At 42.6% G+C, this 20,143-nt stretch overlaps 1 protein-coding gene across 8 annotated transcripts in view; it reads left to right on the forward strand.

The window, feature by feature from the left end:
• The window catches only part of LOC106743619, a 34,807-nt gene that overhangs the window by 4,737 nt on the left and 9,927 nt on the right, over positions 1-20,143 (forward strand). Inside the window, exons 2-9 of one of the 8 annotated variants that reach the window (XM_014617628.1) lie at positions 3,137-3,337; positions 3,830-3,942; positions 5,330-5,488; positions 5,844-5,927; positions 18,569-18,756; positions 18,942-19,029; positions 19,126-19,235; positions 19,713-19,839. In XM_014617628.1, the coding sequence (XP_014473114.1) occupies positions 3,137-3,337; positions 3,830-3,942; positions 5,330-5,488; positions 5,844-5,927; positions 18,569-18,756; positions 18,942-19,029; positions 19,126-19,235; positions 19,713-19,839 (1,070 nt within the window). The other 7 variants (XM_014617631.1, XM_014617629.1, XM_014617635.1 and 4 more) reach the window with 7 other exon arrangements.

The raw sequence follows: 20,143 nt of genomic DNA on the forward strand, positions 1-20,143 counted from the left end.
TCGGATTAATCGTGATAATTTCTCTCTCCTCTGTGCCCGACGTTACTCGAAATAATATAACAGGCTGGGACACGCAGTGATTTAAGAAGGCTTTCTAGATTTCCACTCTATCGCGTCTCCTCCGATCAGTAACATGCTGACCTATATTTCGAGCCTGATCTCGACGCTCCTGATCGAGAGTGACAAGGTCGTGCCTGGTCAAGAGAAGTATAACATGGCGACGTTCATGGTGCTCTTTCTGCTGATTACCATCGAAGTCGTGGTGGTGAAGGTGGTTACCTCCGATATGGAGCAAGACGAAGACAGTCACTCAAGCCTCAGAGCGGCCGCGTCGTTCTTCGATCGCGACGATTAGGCGCGCGAGTAGCATCGTTATCGCGCATTCTGTAACAACGATCATTTTCAGATGGATCGCGCGAATTAAAACTGGCACTACTCTCTTAAAGCGAATCGATGAAAATTCGTGATTTGTATCAGCAAAAAGAGTTCCTCGCCGATAATCAGCGAGTATTCAACCGATTCTCGGTAGGAACACCCCTATCTCACTCTTCCGCCTGATATTTCACTGGTTCCGGCCGGCGGAAGTGAGATTTCACCGCGGAATCCGTAAAAAATATCCAGTAGTGAAAATTACCACAAAATTTTGTAACGCTGGACTATACCGGAATTGTAACCGAAATGATGATGTGTGTTGTGATCTTTTCTGATATATTTCATTCTACACATAATAATATCAGTCATAATTACGGTATGGTCCGGCATTACAAAATTTCGTAGTAATTTTTACCACAACATTTTCTCCGTGTACATCGCAACAAGTCCAATTTCCCGCAGCGAATTAATGCCTACCGTAAGCCCCGCGTGCGGTGAATATAATTTGTACATCTGCGTTCGCAAAACCTGCGCCGCAAAACCAGAAACCGCTGTTAACCGATCCTTTCAGAGCGAGATTTGTTTTACCGCATGCAATACTACGCTTACAATTGAGCCATCGTTTATAAGCATGGCATATCAGTGGAAAGTATTTCAGTGAAAATACCATTAATTGATCCTTTCAGCGAGATTTGATTGATCGCGATGCTACACCTGTAACTAAGCCAAGTAACCTGTAATAAATGCAGCATTTCACTGATTGTACTTTAGAGAGTAATACGTTCGGCAAGGTACGCTGATCGCGGCAGCGAAGCGCACTGCGCTTCACGTGACGCTTCGTGTGACCCGTGAGATATCTTTTTCTTTTTCGCTCTTCATTGCTGCGATCGCGTATCGCAGAATTCCAACGGCCAGATCGCGCCACGGTTTGGAAGTAGAACAAAGTGATATAGCATAGAGGTTTACGGTACTTGCGTGCGCCGACTCGTAAATTATTAATTAAGTATTAATTATTTTATGATGACTGAGAACAAATAACTAGGAAAACGCGTTATTGCCGCGTAAAAACCGCACCTGCGTCTATTTATAAGTACTTTCCATCCAAGCATTCTCTTTCGTACCGCTGCTCGAATGTAGGCTTGTTCGATGATACAAGACCTCGTTGCAACAAATATGTACAGGGTGTTCGATCACGCATTGTGGTTATTATATAAATAATTTGGAACGAATTGTCTTAAAGGAAACGTCTATGTCCTTTGAGATGAAGGCGAAGTTACATTTAAATTGCCGTTAATAAAGCAATTGTGCAAACGGACGGTGAAACTTGATTCCCCCGGTTAACCCCGAAAAGTTAAGGCCCTCTAATTAAGCAGTCGGATGATTGAAATGCACATATGAATAAAACATAAGATGCTACGAAATTTATGGAAAATCATTCCATGCACTGTCTCCGTTTGGCCGACTTTAAATCGAAGAAAGGGATGTAACGATGTTTTTAAAATAGTCTATATTATGCAAATCCGTGACGAACTTGGTGACCGACGCTTCGAGAGCAACGGAGGTTACTTTCTTCTCGAAAGCAGACTGTAACATACAGACTATCGCAAAGAAAGAAAGTTGAAAATAAAGCTGAGAAACCGCTGAAGCTTCCTCCACTTGAAGCTTGGAGAATTTATATTTTAATACCTCTCGATCCTTCTCGAATAATTTTGAATCTAGCAACGAACGGAAATTAATGAGATTTAAAATCGATGTCAACAAAATGAGAAAATAATGTAAAAGATAAAATAAAATAAAATAAATTAGGAAGTAATAATTCGTCTGCTTTTTTTGCTGTCAAGGAATATGAGATGCTCGCTGAGTTGGTGCGCTTTTCCGGTGCACTCCGTATACATATAGTAAATGCGCATTATACTTTGTGCATGGATACACAATAAGCGCAGTTGTGCGTACCGTTACCTACGTTGTAAATATGTAACGACCGTATCCTGAAATACACAGTTCGGTCCCGATCGTCGCGACTTCATAATAAATTTCCATCGTCTCATCGTGGCGATGAGCGTTCATTATCCGGCCATCGTTCTAGTGCTTTATTCCAAAGTTGATAAGTTGATAAACCGTAACAGTCATCGTATCATAAATTTTTAATCGTCATCGTCCATTATAAATACACATGCGGCATGTTTTGTATCGACACACTCATAAATAATTTAATCAGTGACTGACTGAACGTTGTTCGTCCCTGATTTCTCTCTCTCTCTCTCTCATCCGGGAAAAATACTGAATTCTACATCGGTAATCACACGTTATTGTTCCACAGTGTGCAAGAAGAATAACTATCTTTTCTAACTAAATATTACGGTTAATTTCTATCTCGATTAATAAATATCTCGCAGACGATCCCATGTTGTTCATCTTCAGACATATCAAAGAATTCTCCAACTTAAATGAATATTAAATAATCACAATATAGTAAATTAAGAGTGATACGAAAAATATTACAGTTGATACTAATTAGTATCAAAATTAGAACTCCATGCTGATTCAAGATAATAATGAGGTGTCTGCGAAATAAAATGTTTCATCTTGCTCTCGACCGATACTGAATAATATAAAAAATAATTCTTTTTTTTTCCCTTGTCCCCTCGACTTTTGCGATACTTATATTTTGTATTTCTTTCTTCCGTCCATGCCTTTCAGCTTAGTAAAATTTTTCGGATATTTTGATATTTGTATGGAGATGCTAAAGAGAGAAAAATTTCAGGAAACACTCGAAGGCGAAGGAAGCGAAACACGTCGTCGTGGACGACAGACGCTGCGCCTGCTGCCTCGCACCGTTTCTTGTCGGGCGCGGTGCACGTTGCAGTGACTGCGGCGCCAGGTCTTGCAGAAAGGCCTGCTCGCGTTGGGACACAACAGACAATGCCTGGCGCTGCTTGTTCTGCCACCAACGAAGGTCCCCGCAGTAATATCCACCGAATTCATTCTTTCCGATTATCCATTATATTTCGTCGATTTATCTACACAATTCCAACGCACGCGATATTAAGTATTGATTTCATTTTCACCAATTTCTCAATTCCTCGTAATAAAGTATTTAAAAATTTCTTTTTGCTGAAATTTTTCAAAACACTATCCAGATCTATCTGATATCGCTCTACACATAGAAAATATTTCATAAAACAAAAAATCAAAGTTTTGAATCATACTGAAGAATTTGGAATTATGACTGAAGTTATTATATGTGTTGTAATCTTTATGATGTGTACAATGAAGTACATAACTAAAGTTTACAAAATTTTCTTCGTGTATTAAAATAAAAAAAATTTCCAAAGAAAGAAGTTCAAATAGTCAATGATATCGTTATAATTAATGATGCATGTACTCGATAAAAGAGCGATTGTAAGTTGCTTTATAAGTTGACATTTATAAAAGGAAACGACTATTAATTTCGTAGATCGTGGGTAAGGAGGAATGAGAAGTGGTTCGAGAACTTTGGCCTTCCGTCGAACGGGGCGGAGGAATTACATCGTTTCTTCGGCACCGCCAAATCGCGAGTTTACGTGGCAGGTAATGCGACAGGCGCGCGGAAATTACTCCTAGACTTAATCGCGCAAAAACGACTCAGCGTTTGACCGAATATTTTTACAGGATTATACCGATAGCGAAGATAACGATAAACGCTGGTTAGGTTCCAACACACGTCCTACATGAATCAGGACAATGTCCCGTTCAACTGGCGCTCTGGCTGTCTTCGAGTCGTTCTTTAACCCGGGCGTTACGGGTCAGGATGTCGACCACGTAATTTATCCCCTAGGACAACAAACGTGAAAAATGAAAAGTGAAAGATTTGCAAATTACAAAATTTACACTTTTCACGAATTCGCACCAGAGGAGAAGACTCACAGTCCAGGAGGTCGTGAGTCTCCTCCTCTAACGTGAACTCATGAAGAATGTGCACGGAGAAAAGGAATTAACTTCCACAGGTAAAAATTAGCTGTCCATATAATACAACCGAAATCTAGTTAATTTAGCTTTCTTTTCCCCGTATCTCCCACAACTAAAAAACTAAGTCTGGTAATTAAATTTCAGTTGTGTTATACGGACTACAGCTAATTCCTTTTTTCCGTGGAAATTTTCTAATTTGAAGATATTTCACCTCTCACCTTTCCATTCGAGGAGAAAAATGACGTGTTCGATATTCAAAACAAAATGAGATGTCAGGACGGTGACATTCGGTGCGACAATTTTCCACGTCGCGTTGCTCCACCCACCGGCCGGATTAGCGTAGCGCGCACCGCGTAGCTTCTAATCTTCGATCGGCGAACGTCCGTTCGTCCTTGTTCCAAGGCGGAGAGGAGTCGCGTAACGGAAGAGTCTGAACAGTAAGAACGGCTCGAAAAGTTTCTCACGACGGATTCGCGGTGATGCTCATTGTTCGGTGCGCACCGCGCGATCCACCACGTGAATCGTATCAACGCGCTCGATCGAGAAAGAACGCGAGCGACCTAACGGATACGGAGGTGGCGTATGGTCCAGGATTTAGAAAGCGACTTTTCTTGCGTTCCGACGAACGCACCGAACAGCGGCTTGTATTCGAGACGATGTCGGTGACAACGCGACGGTTCGCCGAGTTCGCGAGCGTTTCGTGAGGAGAACGCGTGAAATGGTGAAGAGTGACGCGCGAATTAAACGCCGGCGCAGTGCGGATCTGGTAGAATATGAATTTCTCGACGAAACGCCGCTCGTGGTCGTCTCGTAAATTGTGAAAATTTGTGCCGATACTGTGACGATTGAGATGGTTCGGGTTTAGTTCGCGTTCGATCTCGTTTAACTTTTATCGGGGGCTGATTTTGACATTTTCGAAGGAAGGTGGCGATAGGAACGGAAGTTAAATTTCCACGCGAAGTGCCGCGCACGGAGCAGGTTTCTGAGAGTGTCCGAAATTCTTTTCCAGGATATGCAGTCGCGACCGCGGATACGGAGCAGATCCAGGAGAACCGGGAAGAGATTCACACGGCGCACGCGATCCGAAATTTCGTTGAGAAGATAGTCGACGGTCTCGTTGATAACGTGGATGACACGTCGATCGATCGATACTACGACAGTCCCGAATGTAAATACACTGTTGTATCTAATAATTCATTAATTACAATTAAGATGGTGGATATATTGCGTTTATTGTCCCGAGGAATTCAAATCTCGTAATTCGAAAGTGAAATATTTTCCCGAATATTATAAAATTTTAAATATTTAAATTAATAATTTATCGAATACCGCGAGACAGTCTCTCTCTCTCTCTCTCTCTCTCTCTCTCTCTCTCTCGAATTTCATTTAAAAGAATGCACCGTAGGTTATTATTGCGAAAATTAAATTAAAATTTGAACTGTGAGTTAAAATTAATTTAAAATTCTTTAATATAAGATTAATACATTTAAATTAATTAATTAATTAATAATGTCCATTGACAGACGACGCATTTTTGGGAGAGCATCGCCCGCCGTTGACTGCAGCTCTGATTCGATTGGTTACGTGTCTACAAATATCTCTCACGAGTAAGTACGCCATTTGTAATCATTTAGCGCTGAACAACATTCATCGTCTTTCAATCAGGTGTACAAAAAAAAATTGCACGTTCAATTTTGCGCAATATCCAGTTTTTGCAGTTTTTTTACTCGTGAACAAATGTGATGACCTGCATCCTCGTGTTTTGATCTCGCCGACATACGTCAATCGTTGCCTTCGCCACTCGTCTCGCTTTCGCAAAAACTCTTCTTCAAGAGTCGTGCAATTCTGTCTTCCCACATTTACATATTCGTAAATGAGCTAGCATTCCTTTCGAAATGCGACGTAGATTTCGACTTATCATATTATTACCATATTTACGTAAATACACGCTACTCTGCGTAAATTCGCGAAAAAACGTAACTTTCGCAGACCGCAGAACTTGTCATTTTCCGTTAGAATTGCAAGTGCTTCCCTCGTGATTGAACTTCCAGCCGAAAAAACAAGCTGAAAGCAGGTTTGCAAGTTTAAAAATGGTGTTAAGGCAACAATTTTAAGCATTAACTGCCAGAGTATCTCGACGTTTATAATGTTAAGTAGAATTTTCACTTTTGAATCGAGGCAACTGTCATCCAACGAGATAAGCCTGTGTCGAACTTCATAAATGTGATATCACACATTACAAATCCAAATATGTTAATTTTTCATGCATCAACGTCTAAAAATGATACATTTGAGTGAAGCTCTTTTATGCTCCTCCGTTTTAGGTTACGTCATTTAAAACGTCGTTTAATGGTGTTAAATTATAAATAACGTCCAATCGTGTCAAATGACATGATTTAAAACGGCAAGAAATGTGTAAGAAAAGCCTCAGCTAAAATAACATATTTGAATTTGCAGTGTACACATAATATAAATCCGAGTTTTTTCAGTTGAATCATATTATATACGCGACATTACGTTTGTAATCGTGATTCTATCAGAAAATTCACGCGTCTAACTCGTCGTAAGAGCGTGCGCGTACGAGGCGCAATTCAGAGAACAGAAGTCTCAAGATCGACACTCAGTGGATTCTCGCCTCGATGACGCAGGCCGGTTATTAACTGCCATCGCGATAATCGCGAACGAAGACAATACGCTCCGCTCAACCGGCCGACGTTCCTCAGGTGCTTTTATCGTCATACCTGCGCGACCCAGCGTGACATCTCGACGGCGCGATTACGTAAACGACACACCACGCTCGTGATCGTCGTAGACTCATCCCGTCGGGCAATTTTGCCTTCCCGCGTCTCGCCGGTCCCGTTAAACACGAAGACAGCCTGTCTGCCGCACCGAAAGTGGGCCGCAAATTCGTCATTGACGGGCGCGGATGTGTTCAAGAAAAAATCAGAAGCCTCGATCTCCGTCCGATTCGCGAGAAAGAGAAAACCTCGTTCTTCATTACGTCAGCGGAAGAAGCTAAATCTTCGCTGAAATGGTCTGACAGTTCGTTGATTCGAATTTGTTGATGCGTCACTTGGATTAAATGTCACCAAACAGTCATTACATAACCGCGTGACTATGTATAAAACGAGCGTATAAAATCGCGTGGCTGGAAGGAATCGATTTTTCTATGCGAATTTCGCGAACGCTTCTCACGAGACGTTGCGTCACAATTACGATAAAAATAGCATATTTATTCCCAGATAACGTATCATTGCAATCCTTGTCGGTGACTCTATCGTTGCTCATCGCTTATTCTCTAAACCACTACAATATCGTGTTCTCGATATTTTATTAGCGATCCATTTTAACAAAAAATTGCTTATTCACGGATATTTCCGTGCAGGATCCGCAATGTACACGCGTAGTGGTTCGACGGGAAATCGACGGATCGTGCACGATCTGTATTGTGACCTGTGATATTTCCTTCGAAATAGCTAATCCGTGCAAACAACTCGCAGGTGATATCGCCGATCAAAAACCTCGGTCAATCGACATTTCTAGCGGTACACAGGCAAATGGTCGCACGAACGAATCTCCTTCGATCCTCGTTCCTTATCCGTTTTACGGCTTTACTTTTTTCCTCAACTGATCTACTTCAAGCACCTCCCGTACAGAAGAGTACGAGGAAGAAAAAATTCCTCGACCGTTCTTTCTCCCGAACAGCCTCGTTGCGGGTAATAGCACGTTAGTATGGGCGCGTCGACGAAAGGAACAGTCGAACAGCTCAAAAAGTAGACCTGAAAGTCGATCGCCATTTAGCAGCGGGTTCTCCATCGGGCGAAAGTTGAAACTTCCACGTATCTCCGGTCTTTGAAGGTCGGGCAAATATTCTTGTTCGAGGGTTTGAAGAAGCGAGTCGCGGAAATACTCGTCAAATATTAGCCGACTGCTGATGATGATCGGACGACGAATAATTTTTTTCTAGCAGTGCGATACATGTGACAATATATACGATTCAACTAAGAATAATAATGCGGGTCAGTCAGTTGAGAGAGGTCAGGCAATTTTTTTCGAAAGTTTCTAATAAATCGATGAATTATTCGAGATTCTAATAACGACGGATGCTAATGACCGAAAGTAGAACACGCAGAAGCCGGAACGGCCGAGGTCCAAGCGAGAATGTAATCAATGCGATACAAGACGAGATATTCGTCCAGTTGTTGGATTTGCGACATTCGCTAAGTCGAGAAAGGATAAAAAAAAAGTAAAGATCGTTATTCACGAGAATAATAATCCGTATTTGAAAACGCAAACAGCGATTCGTGCAGAATCACAGCGCTTCTTTCCACGAATAAATCACTGCGACTTCTCGCTCGGAGGTTAGCCTATGAGGAAGGATAGATTCCTGATTAGCCGATTCGGTCGGAGGATACCACGAAGGAGACCGCGAATAATTACGACGAGCTCCTTGAGTGATAATCACGGAACTTATGATGCATCTCTCGTTCGCTCGCGGTGAATATATGTAAATAAAGGAAAAAGCTAAAAGAAAAATACAAAAGTCACCTACTCGAAAGACGCGTAAATTTGGCTGAATAAGAGGTTTTTGTAAAACTCTTTTTATCATCAATCGCTGCCTGCGACAATAACAAAAACAGCGCCGAGTGTGACTCGGCAATTTTGCGCCGGGGGAAAATCTACACGTCTCGTCGGCCGATGAGAATTATTATTTCACCGAGAAACCCACTTAGTTGAATCGAACAAAATGCTTGTCTGGATATGGGCAAATAAATGTTTTGACTGTGAGAACCAAAGTTTTAAAAAGTCTAAAACGAAAATGAAAAAGGAGCGGAGAACGAAATTTTGGTTCTCACAAGCAAAATATTTGTTTCTCCATGTCCAAACAAGCATTTTGTTTGAGTCAACTAAATGGGGTTTTTAATGTATTATTATTAAGTATACGGGAGTAATTTTTCCTCCGGTACAAGAAATATATTTCCAAAAAGGCCTTGAATTTTGAAATTTCCTGTATGCGTTTCCTTTAATAAGGGTAAAAAAAAATTTATTTTCATAGACATTTGAATACGGAAGCGATAGTCAAAAAACCGAGTTTACAGCCTCATCCGTTAGTTCTGGGATATTCCGTGAGCAGCAGCAAAGCGAGATAGATAAGTTCGCGAGAGAATTTAGATAAATAGTAAAAGCCTGGCAGTGTTATCATGTTACGCTGCGTAACGAGTTCCGCGAGTCTTCCGCAAATTGAAGTGACATTTTGCAGTTACGATCGATTAATCGTGCCGGTCGCTGACCACGCGGAATTTGTCTTAAAATCGTGTCACACCTCCGACTCCGACCGGTCCCAGGAAGCGGTTCGGGACCGGGTCCCGATCGTAATCTGAGCGACTTTTGCTTTTCGTTCGCACGGCCGAATCTGCGAGCGATACTTCGACGAGATCGAAACGTAGCGGAATACAAACGAACGATGATACTTCAGACAGCACGTCGTTCCAATTCTTTTACGAGATGAGTCGTATGGCTTCGCAATCTCGAAGTCTCGGTCTCGAGCCAGTGTGGTATGTGAGTGAGCGCGTGAATAGGATTTATTATTGTGCGTATACTCTTTCAAGACGTACAATAATTACAGAAATGACGCCTAATTGAATATAAATCGCAATGCCAATATTGTGATTAACACCGTTCGCTATCACGGTTTATTTGGGGAACTCGCAGACCACATTGTATTTGTTTTTATATAATTGTGTAAAACAGACGTTGTTTATGTGGATATAAAAAGAAATCACCGCCGTTGTACGTATGTGACGTATCAAACATGTTAACTATACGAAGAAAATAGTAGTAAAAATTACCACGAAATTTCGTAATGTTAGACCGTTACGTAATGTTAGAATAATGACTGAAATTATGATATGTGTTGTAATCTTTAGTGATGTGTACAATAAGATACATTATTGGTACGATCCAATATTGCAAAATTTCGTGATAATTTTTGCCACAGCATTTTCTCCGTGTAGAATTGAAAATTTTGAATAAATACGAGCCTGAAGCGAGAGATCGTGACACACATGAGTGACGCTTCAGGACACGTGTGGCAAGGCACGTGCAGCCTGACAGCCTGGCAACGTAACGAAACGAGGGTACGAAGGAGTAATTTTTCACCGTAAGATTAATTCGACATAATTCTAAATTAATGTCGAACGGAGGCGAAGCGTGCATCGCAAATGCGAGCTGTCAGCGCGGTATCGGCGCCGTTACCGCCGATCCGACGCGCGATTTCGCGATAGACACGGGTTCCCTGGCACAAGCGATCGACTCCCCACTATGAGGAAGCCATAGGTCGTGCACACTGTGCACAGGTGGACGAGGACGACAACGTCGACGACGACTACGACGGCGGCGGTGGTGATACGTGCGTGTCGCATTCGGCGAACCTCAGTCGCGAGCGAACGGTAGGAGCGCGCGAGTGCGATTTCGCGACAGCGCGCGAGTTCGGGAGGGCGAGAGTTGCGCGAAAAACGTGACGAATGTGCCGCGGTATAAGCTAAACCGGAGAAGGTGAGATGACGCACGGAGATTTCTGATTCCGCCGATTATGCTACTCCGACGCTCGCATCCGACGGACAGGTCGTCGTTACGATCGTCGGGGACGTTCCGATTGACGAAAGCGCGCGAAACGTGTGCTCGCTGGGAAACAGGTGAATCAAGAGGAGCTCTGCCTGCCGGTCTATTGTGGGAAATTCAACTCTAGTCTTGGCGCGCTCCCGCTTGCATTCTTTTCCACTTTTCCCTGAGAAATCGCGAGCCTCTGTGTGCGCACGTGTGTGTGTGTGCGTGTGCGTATGTTTAATTCGCTAAGAACGTGAACTTTATTTACACGTAAATTCCCGATACAATTTATAGTAATTTTTATTCGGTAGGGATTGTACAATTTCATAGGACAAACAGCTGTCTCTCTCTCTCGGTCTCCTCATTTTGTTTAGAAGGAATTAGAAGAGGGAAATAGATCGGACAGTGTTTCCGCTTAACGGTCGCACAATCGCATGGTTAATTATCGCGTTTGTTTTCGCGCGGAGATTCAAAACAGGTGAGACAATCGGCGAGTCGCGATCGGCGGAGATCTGGAAAATCGCGCTTGCGTCGGAATGGAAACGCCGACGCTAATTACGGCGGCGCGATAAGGCGATATCAGCCGGGGGAGGAAGGAAACGCGATTCTTCTCACGTTCGATAAATCGATTCGGGAGGCCTTGGTGCGCGTCCTGGAACGTTCACCGGCACTTTTAATTCCGCCTCGCGCGGCCGATACACGCGATCGTTATGATACGTAATTTCATTCTCGCATTCGCGATGAACGCGAACGGTTGCGCACTTGTAAACGCGTCCGAAATTTGTACGAAAACACATTCAGTCGCGGTTTCGTCTCACGCGCGACCAAAGAGATCCAGCCGATCGAGAAATTTCGCGGACGAATCGCGGTCGACCGCGAGAGAACGCTCGCGTGGCACAAAAAAATAGGACAATCTTACCGCTCGTCCTCGTTATCGGCATGAGCACTGTGGTCTTTTATCACGCATGACACAACTGAACAAACGAGATATGCTCTTCGCCCGAGAAATTAGGACCGTCTCCGACCTAAGCAAATCTCTTCCGCGCCGTCCGCCAACACGCCAAGGTGATCGTGCGCGAAACGCTCCCAGATATACACAAGGACCGATATTAATTATATTAATTATATTAATTAATCACGCGACCACGAACTGCTTCGCGATGCTTATCGCGTACCTTCTGGGAAAACACGATGACGCTTCGTCCGCTGACTCGTAACAGAAGGTGGAGATACAACATTCGTTTGTAGAATTGAACACGTTATCTTCGACGCACTTTGGAATACAGTCGACGTACAGCAGATCAATGCTGTCCCGTTTCTTGCGCATAACGATATCGAAAATTTCTAGTTAGGAATTTCTTTATCTTAATTTGATTTTTTCAGTTGTTGTACAACATCGCTCAATGAAAAGTGATTCCGGCCGTCGTAGATTTATCTCCGACGTTTCGTGAACATTCAAGTTTACTTCTTCGGAGAGAAGAACAATCTGAAACTCAGGTTGTCTCTCTCCCTGAAAAAGTGGATTGAAATGTTCACGAAACGTTGGAAACAAATTCACGAAGACGCGGCACCAAACTGGAAGATCGAGCATTTTGAGAAATAATATTATTATATAATAATATAATATAATAATTATTATTATTATTAATTATTAATAATTTATTATTATTTTTTTTTTTCGAGAAATCTCCATACCGTTGAAGCCTCAAATATTGTAATTCCGACCAGTGAGTCAGTAATAATTTTGAAACATTCGCAACCTCTCATCGGACGTCGAATATGTCTCGAAATGTGTCTGGAAAGGTGTTCAAGCGTTCTCTGCAAATAAATGTACACTCGTATCGATCGGTATTAGATCATTTGAAAAACGCACTCCGCGAGCACGCTTCGCGAACGTTCTCCAGCATAGTCTCCAAAGTTCGAATGTCGCCGCCGTTAAGACGGCAATGCAAATGAGGATTCAAAGTCTATCTGCAGAAAAACGAAAAGAAGCAGGAGGGAAAAAAGCAAACAGACGGCACGTACGTGTATGTAAACGCCGCGTAAGTTTCGCTCGGCATTAACATGCACGTATTACGTAGAGAATTCTCGATATTCGTCATTGACCTCTGTCCCGACGAATATTGTCTCGGCGTATAGCGTGTGCTTGACGTGTCTCCTCGTATATGCGACAGCTCCTATTGAATCGATGGGTAGATGGAATCGACGTTCCGACGCGACATTTCGACACGCTTCTCTATGATTTTAGCCCGGTTCCGTTCCAGAGAAATGCGTAGGAAGAAATGCAATTAATCAAGCTGAGTGAAAAATCGTTATCGAAATTACCGTGCGCGTGAGGAGGAAGAGTAAAACGAGACTTCGTGATTAAATTTTCGCCTCCTCGGTAAACATACGATGTGCGCAACGTGCTGAGAGCGAGAAAGACAGAAAAAGAGAAAGAAGAGAGAGAGAGAGAGAAATCCGGTGCATCCAGAACTTCTCCGAGGAGGTTTCGGAAAACGAGTGGATAGAAAAGAGAGTAGAAGGGACGGAGTAACCGCGTTAGCCGGCGATACGATGTGAAAGGTGCGGTCGATGCAACTGACCGGAGAGATGTTGACGTTGATCGGCGGTCTGCTCGTCGCCTATTTCGTCTACGTTCTGATCGCAAGGAAAAATGGTAAATATACTTTACCCCGACTCTTAACGCGTTCGCTACCAGCGTCACACATGTGTGACGCGACCTCTCACTTCGAGCTCATCTTCACTCGAGATTTCCAATTCTACCGAACACGTTCGCTACTATGTACGACAGACATAATTCTTCCCTCTGCATAGACAAATATAAGTATTTTTTTTTTTCTATACAAAAAGATATAAATATATACGTAAATACATTAAGTATTTTTAAGTGTCTTACACAATTGCATAGAAACAAATACAATGTGGTCTGTGGCGAGAGTTCCCCGGATAAACCGCGGTAATGAACATGTTAACCTGACTATTACTGCACAGACGAAAAGAATTAGTTCCCACAGCTAAAAGCTATCTCCCACAGCTAAGAGTTAGCTTCAGGTAAAAATTATCTGTCCATATAATACAACTGAAATTTAGTTAATTCAGCTAATTCTTTCTATCCCTGCACCTAGTTTTTAGCTTCCATGGCTAGGTGACTAAATTTCAGTTGTATCATGTGGACAGTTAATTCTTTTTTCCGTGCGTGTACGAAAGAGAAAAAAGTTCCTTCAGATTTAGTATTTCTACTTGTTTGACTAAAACTTGTTTTATAGAAACAACATATACGAAATATTATTTGAGTGAAAATTTTGCTGTCTCATTCAAGGAAACTCGATTATTCAACAGAAAGAACGCTATTATTTGAAATATCTTTCAACCAAATAAAATATTATTCGATTATAATAAATGTGTAAAATGAGACAAATCATTTCTTTAGAAGAAGATTACCTGTCGTTTCACACAAATTTTCTACTTAAAATAAAGATACATATTCGTTGAGAATTCTAGCGATCGAAGTACTTGTTAATCGAAACATTAGTTTCCTTGAAGCATGCCAATGATGAAATTTGTTCGGATGCGATGAAATTTATTATAAATTTGAAGAAATCTTTTCTCGGCGTGTAAATCAATCGGTCCCCACCGCTTGGCAGGTTCGGCCGGATTCGTGTTCTGTCAGGCGAATATCTCCGAGTACTTCTCACTCGTCGTGTGCGCGAGAAAGAAACGGCGTATTCGCGACGCGGAAACGCGTCGTCGTTCTCGCGGCGCGCTTCATCCTCGGCGCGAGATCTCGCCGTTCTTTCTCCGCGCGAAACTGGTCCAGTAACCTCTTCTTGAGATCCCCGAGTGCGATCGACCATTTATAACGTCGCGATCGAAGGAAGACGAAAAAGAGGAAATGCCTGTGCGCAACGGCGTTTTACGACTTCCGTTACGTGGACTTTTATGCGACAAGTTCGCGCGCTATATTAAGGTATCGCGGTGGTGGCGGGGGTATTGAATGAACGTTGAATTTCTCCGGAGTATAGTGCTCCTTGAATTCGCGCATTTATCGCGTTACCGCAATCTGCCGCACGGATCAGATTCGCGTAAAACGGGGACGAGTTTCTCACGTAAAGTACGCTCGTTACCGCGTCGCGCGGATCTTACTCGCCGAATGATTCGCGCGAACGGAGATTGGTATCTCGCCGAGGATAAGTAAACCATATTGTTACAGACTATTGTCTCTTGCCAACGATGATAATTGGCGGACGTTGCGAGCCCGCAAGCCGGGAAAATTCGACACGCGTGAGACTGATGCCAATTTGGAGCGATTCGTTGCGTGTATCAAATTACGTGTATCGGAGATTGAGAACCGCGAATACAGAAGCTGAACAAATATACAACGAAAGAGACAGGGGAACACTGGGGACGCTCGAATCTCCCTTTTGATTTTGCTGAATATTCTGAGAAATGAAAGAAAAATCAATGAATGCCAATATAACTAATATCGGGCCAATGTATATTGCCAATGAATTGTGCTAGGTTACAGGAGACTTGATTCATGGATCAGATGTCCCCAATTTGGCGTGGATCTGCCCAAGTGATATTATTTTTTAATTTTCATTTCATTTTTTATAAACAAATAAATTTTTGTCAACTAACCTCGACTAACTAATTACTTTTAAGACAACTAATTTTTCATCCTATTCCATTAATCGAATTACAAAACCTAACAACTTCAAGAACAATTGTATATTTACGAAAAGAAGACAAGTTAAACACATCTTCACTCTGTTGTTATCGGCTCTCAACTGTCAAGATAACATTTAACGTTTCCTACAGTTAAGAATGAACACTGCTGCTAACATGAAAAAAAATTGAATCTTTCCATTGTCGAAGTAACGGCTGGGATCAAGTCTCCCAAAGTGCCAAGTGTCCCCAGGTTCCCTTGTATAATTTCTCAATAAAAGTATACAATTCCTTTAATTTAGTTTTTGCATTTTAATCAATGCACGCGCGGCTTCGTTCAGTGACCGATCATTTCGGCCAGTGGGGTATCCATTTCTCAGGCGAATACGAAGGGTTAATCGGCGCTCGGCCGACGTCGCTTGACTCTCTCTCTCGTCGAAAACCGAAGGCCTCAACGCGACGACATGATCTCGCCTGACGTCGATCGAGTGCCACCTTCAAAATCAAACGTCCCCGCGTCCGATAGACAGCCCGCGAGAGACTCTATTATCAATTATGCGCGATGATCATTCCCATCTTCGCGTCACGCCACGGACACGCGACCGTATGTAAAAAAAAAAAAGACCGACCGAAGGCCAGTCGGCGGCGTTAACGGATGTCGAGAAGGGCGACTTCGCTCGAAGAGACGCGAAATCTCTTCTACGTGTCCGAGGCGGCGGCTGGATCGCGCGCGCCGAGGAAAATACCTGTAGCCGGCCTTCACCTTCCGCTGCGAGATCAAGGCTGGACGGTCTCGAGAAGGTAGAGATACATCGCGCGACGCGGATCGATTATGTGTACGAGAGAGAGAGAGAGAGAGAGAAAGAGAGAAGTGGCCGTGCGATGCGAGTAGTTCGCGCTTAGCACGCGACGTGTTGATCCGCGCGGATAATATCGCCCGCCCGCGGCAGACTCTCTCATCGATCATCATCCGCACCATCGGCTCGCTCCGCCGAGGATTTCCACGGGGGGATCTGACGGCGGGTAAAAATCGGACGGACGGTGCGCGGATGTGCCGGCGATAAGAAACGCGTACATCGAGTTTCCCGCGGAAAGATTCAGGAGGTCGACAAATTTCACCTGGCGGCCGCGATCCACGACTGGCGAGCTGCGCGCTCGAGGGAGGGAAGGGAGGGAGAGAAAGAGAGAAAGAGAGAGAGAGAGAGAGAACAAAGTTGCGAATCGCCGTCGGCGAGGAGTGGCCGTGTAAGGACGAGCATGCATCGTCGGCAAGGTCGCCGCGGAGAAATTGCGACGGAGGAGCGGAGACCGCGTGTAACGCCGTTATCTCGTTAGATACCGGCGAGATCGCCACTGCATGTGGCGAAGAAAGTGCAGTGTCGTCGATGCCGCGTACTAAACGCTCGCGATCGTTTATGAGCCGGCCGTGAAGGTTTGCACAGGTACGCTCGCCCGTACGGCCACGTTCAAGCCGCCGCGGCGACAGTCGCTCTCGAAGCTTCCCGCGGGAACCGCGATCGATCGTGGATCGATAGTACTCGAGGAACGGCGGAAAATCTCTCTCGAGCGCGGAGTCAAAGACATTCCGAGGGGGAATTCGCGATTTTCGAGTCAATCGAGGATTTCGAACGTGCTCCGGGGAATTTTTCCTTTTTAACAGCGCGCGTATTATTTAGAATGTGTTGCGAGATAAGTACATAGGCGGTGTGCATTTGAGATGGGGACGACGCGTCTCGAGAACGTAGTCGTTATGTACTTGAAACGGAGAAGACGACGTCACTTTGCTCGCAGAGCCTTCGATCGGTTCTAGTCGTCTTCGATTAGACGGCGCACGAAAATGTAAGCAGTGGAATCGGAGACGGTAAGCGAATCGGCTGCGCGCGGAGAATGTTATGTAGCTTTCTTTATGTTAAACAAACTAAATTGAATTAGGCTCTCGAGATACGCAATTAGGGAAAACGTAGTTGGACCAGTAAGTGTCGAACGCGGTTTTTGGTGTGAATATATTTATTACATTTTTATATGAGGATAATTGGCCTGCTTTCAGCTGAAATGGTTGCACTAGTTCAAAAAATGTACGCACACTGAAGCGTGAGAATCTCGTATGTTTCATACGCTTCAATGTGTATGTAAGTTTCTTGAACTAATGCAACTGGTTTAGCTGGGAAACAAATAATAAAATATATTTGACAATTGATCAGTTTATTTGTTTTTTTTAGCTAAATTTTTTTCTATTCTCTTTCTTAAACTAGTAGTAGCCAGTTTACCTAAAAAGAACAGATCAAGTATAAACGCATGCGCTAACTTATTTATCAGACTTCTCAAACATACGTGAATAATTTATCTTCCACGTCAAGCCAACATCATATTCAAATTATTAATATTAATAATAATTAATAATTAATATTAATAAATTATTAATATTAATAACCCTCAAATTCCCACAAACTATATATTAATTCACTAATTAATTAAGCGTTAATTAATTCTCTTGAATATTGCGAGAATGTTTTAACATAATTCTTATCAACTTCATTGTTTTTCAGTAGTGCAAGAATAGAGGTTGTCAATATAGTTCATCTTACTGAAGAATACGATAAATGCTGCTAAGGGACATATGTATAGCATATTTCTTAATAACAGACTTCACAATCGCTATAATCTAAATAATACATATAATACGGAAAGATATATAATAATATATAATAATATAATATAAATCAAGGATAATAAATTAAATTATGCAGAATATCGATATATTTTTTACTCACAAAACTCCAGCAAAATATTGCTAGAATGGTTCTAGCAATAATTCCGGCAAGTAACAATTTTTATGAGAAAACTCTCTCCGTGTACGATCGATTTGTAGGTTTACCGTCCGAGTTTTACCGTTCCGATTCTTGCGTGTTATCTAACGCGCATCCGATAATTGCGAATATAATTTACCGATAGTTCTTTTTATTCGTTGCCGCAGACAAACCATCCACGGATTCACCAGCAATGGCTCACGCAGCGCTCCGAGAGATCGTCGAGCGTGCTGTCGAGGAAGCTCGCAAATTACCGGCATTGAACGCGTCTGAAGATGGCGAACAGTCTCGAGAAGGACGCGCTATTGCGGATCACAGCTATGAGGACCTTCTCGCTACCGCGATACTTAATAAGGTTGTTTGCGTGTGTCTCTCAAATGAACTTTAGGAAAATGAAAGCGTTACTTGTTATTAATTATTATTATTATCGGTACTTTTCCGTTATAACGTAAATTGCGGACTTGATTATAGGACAATTCGCGCGCTTTAATCTATACGAAAAGATGAATCGTATAATCAGACGTAACACGTATGTTTCAGGTTATCGAGAGATTGCAACGAGAACGAGTAGACGGCAACAGCAATGTTCTGCACATCACGGATGCGTCCAAGACGAAATACATTTCCAGTGCGTAGAATTTACTTAACGCGTTATCGCGTATCGAGTACGGTACACGAGACGTACGGGGAAACATGTTCACGAAGACGACGTTTCTTTTTTTAGCCGAGAACGAGCATGGCATTGAAGATGATGCGGAGAGCTACGAGTGCAACGGCGATCGTGGTGCATCGATCAGGCAGAATGGAGATCATCGGGAATCGGTGTCTTTTATGGTATGTAACCGAATTGAGATTTTGATCCTACATCAATTCTCTAAGAGAGAAGGAAAAGGAACTATCTACAGCTTCATCTTTGCTCATTTTTTAAAAATAAAAATATTGGATATTTATATAATAAAATTAGGAAGGAATTTACCAAAATCTGATTTACGATAAATATCAACAAGTGTGTATCTTTTGAAGTGATTCACAGTGTGAAATAAATCTAGTACTTAGAGTTAATCCATGTGGGTGAATCGTTCCTGCGATAACGGAGTACAGATTATCAGATTTATCCTTCGATTTCGAGTGGAAAATATCCACTCGACGATTTTAAATGGAACAATTCATTCTATGTGAGTGAGAAATCATTAGATGTCGAATGACTCGGCTGTCACAGTCTACTCTTCGAGTGGAATTTCACTCGAAGAAATTTAGAGAGCGCTTCATCGAGTCTCTCGTAAGTCCGAAGGAGATAAAATTTCGTTGCAGATGGAAGAGCAAATAGAGGAGGTGACTACGATTACGTCGGACGACGAACCCGCTGACAATGACGCCTTGGAATACGGATGCACTCGGCGCGTGCCGTTTCCGGAATTCGGAATGGACATCGTTGACCGTGAGTGACCGATAATTTTTCTCAACATTTTTGTACATAAAACGGAAATTATATTTTAATTATATTTTTTATAATTATATATATATATATATATATATATGTGTATATACAAAATTATAAAGTTCCTATCATAATAGTATATATAATAGCACATAAAAATTTGCCTTAAATCATAGCGACACCCATGCAAAACGGCACTGCGAGAATTGCCGACCATTTTGTACATAAAACAGATTATATCTTTTACAATTGTAAAATTACAAAGTTTCTACCGTGACAATAACAACACGCACAGTGTAATTCG

This window comes from Dinoponera quadriceps, unplaced genomic scaffold (assembly GCF_001313825.1).
Source record: "Dinoponera quadriceps isolate SergipeBrazil2010 unplaced genomic scaffold, ASM131382v1 scaffold1115, whole genome shotgun sequence".
Taxonomy (NCBI): domain Eukaryota; kingdom Metazoa; phylum Arthropoda; class Insecta; order Hymenoptera; family Formicidae; genus Dinoponera; species Dinoponera quadriceps.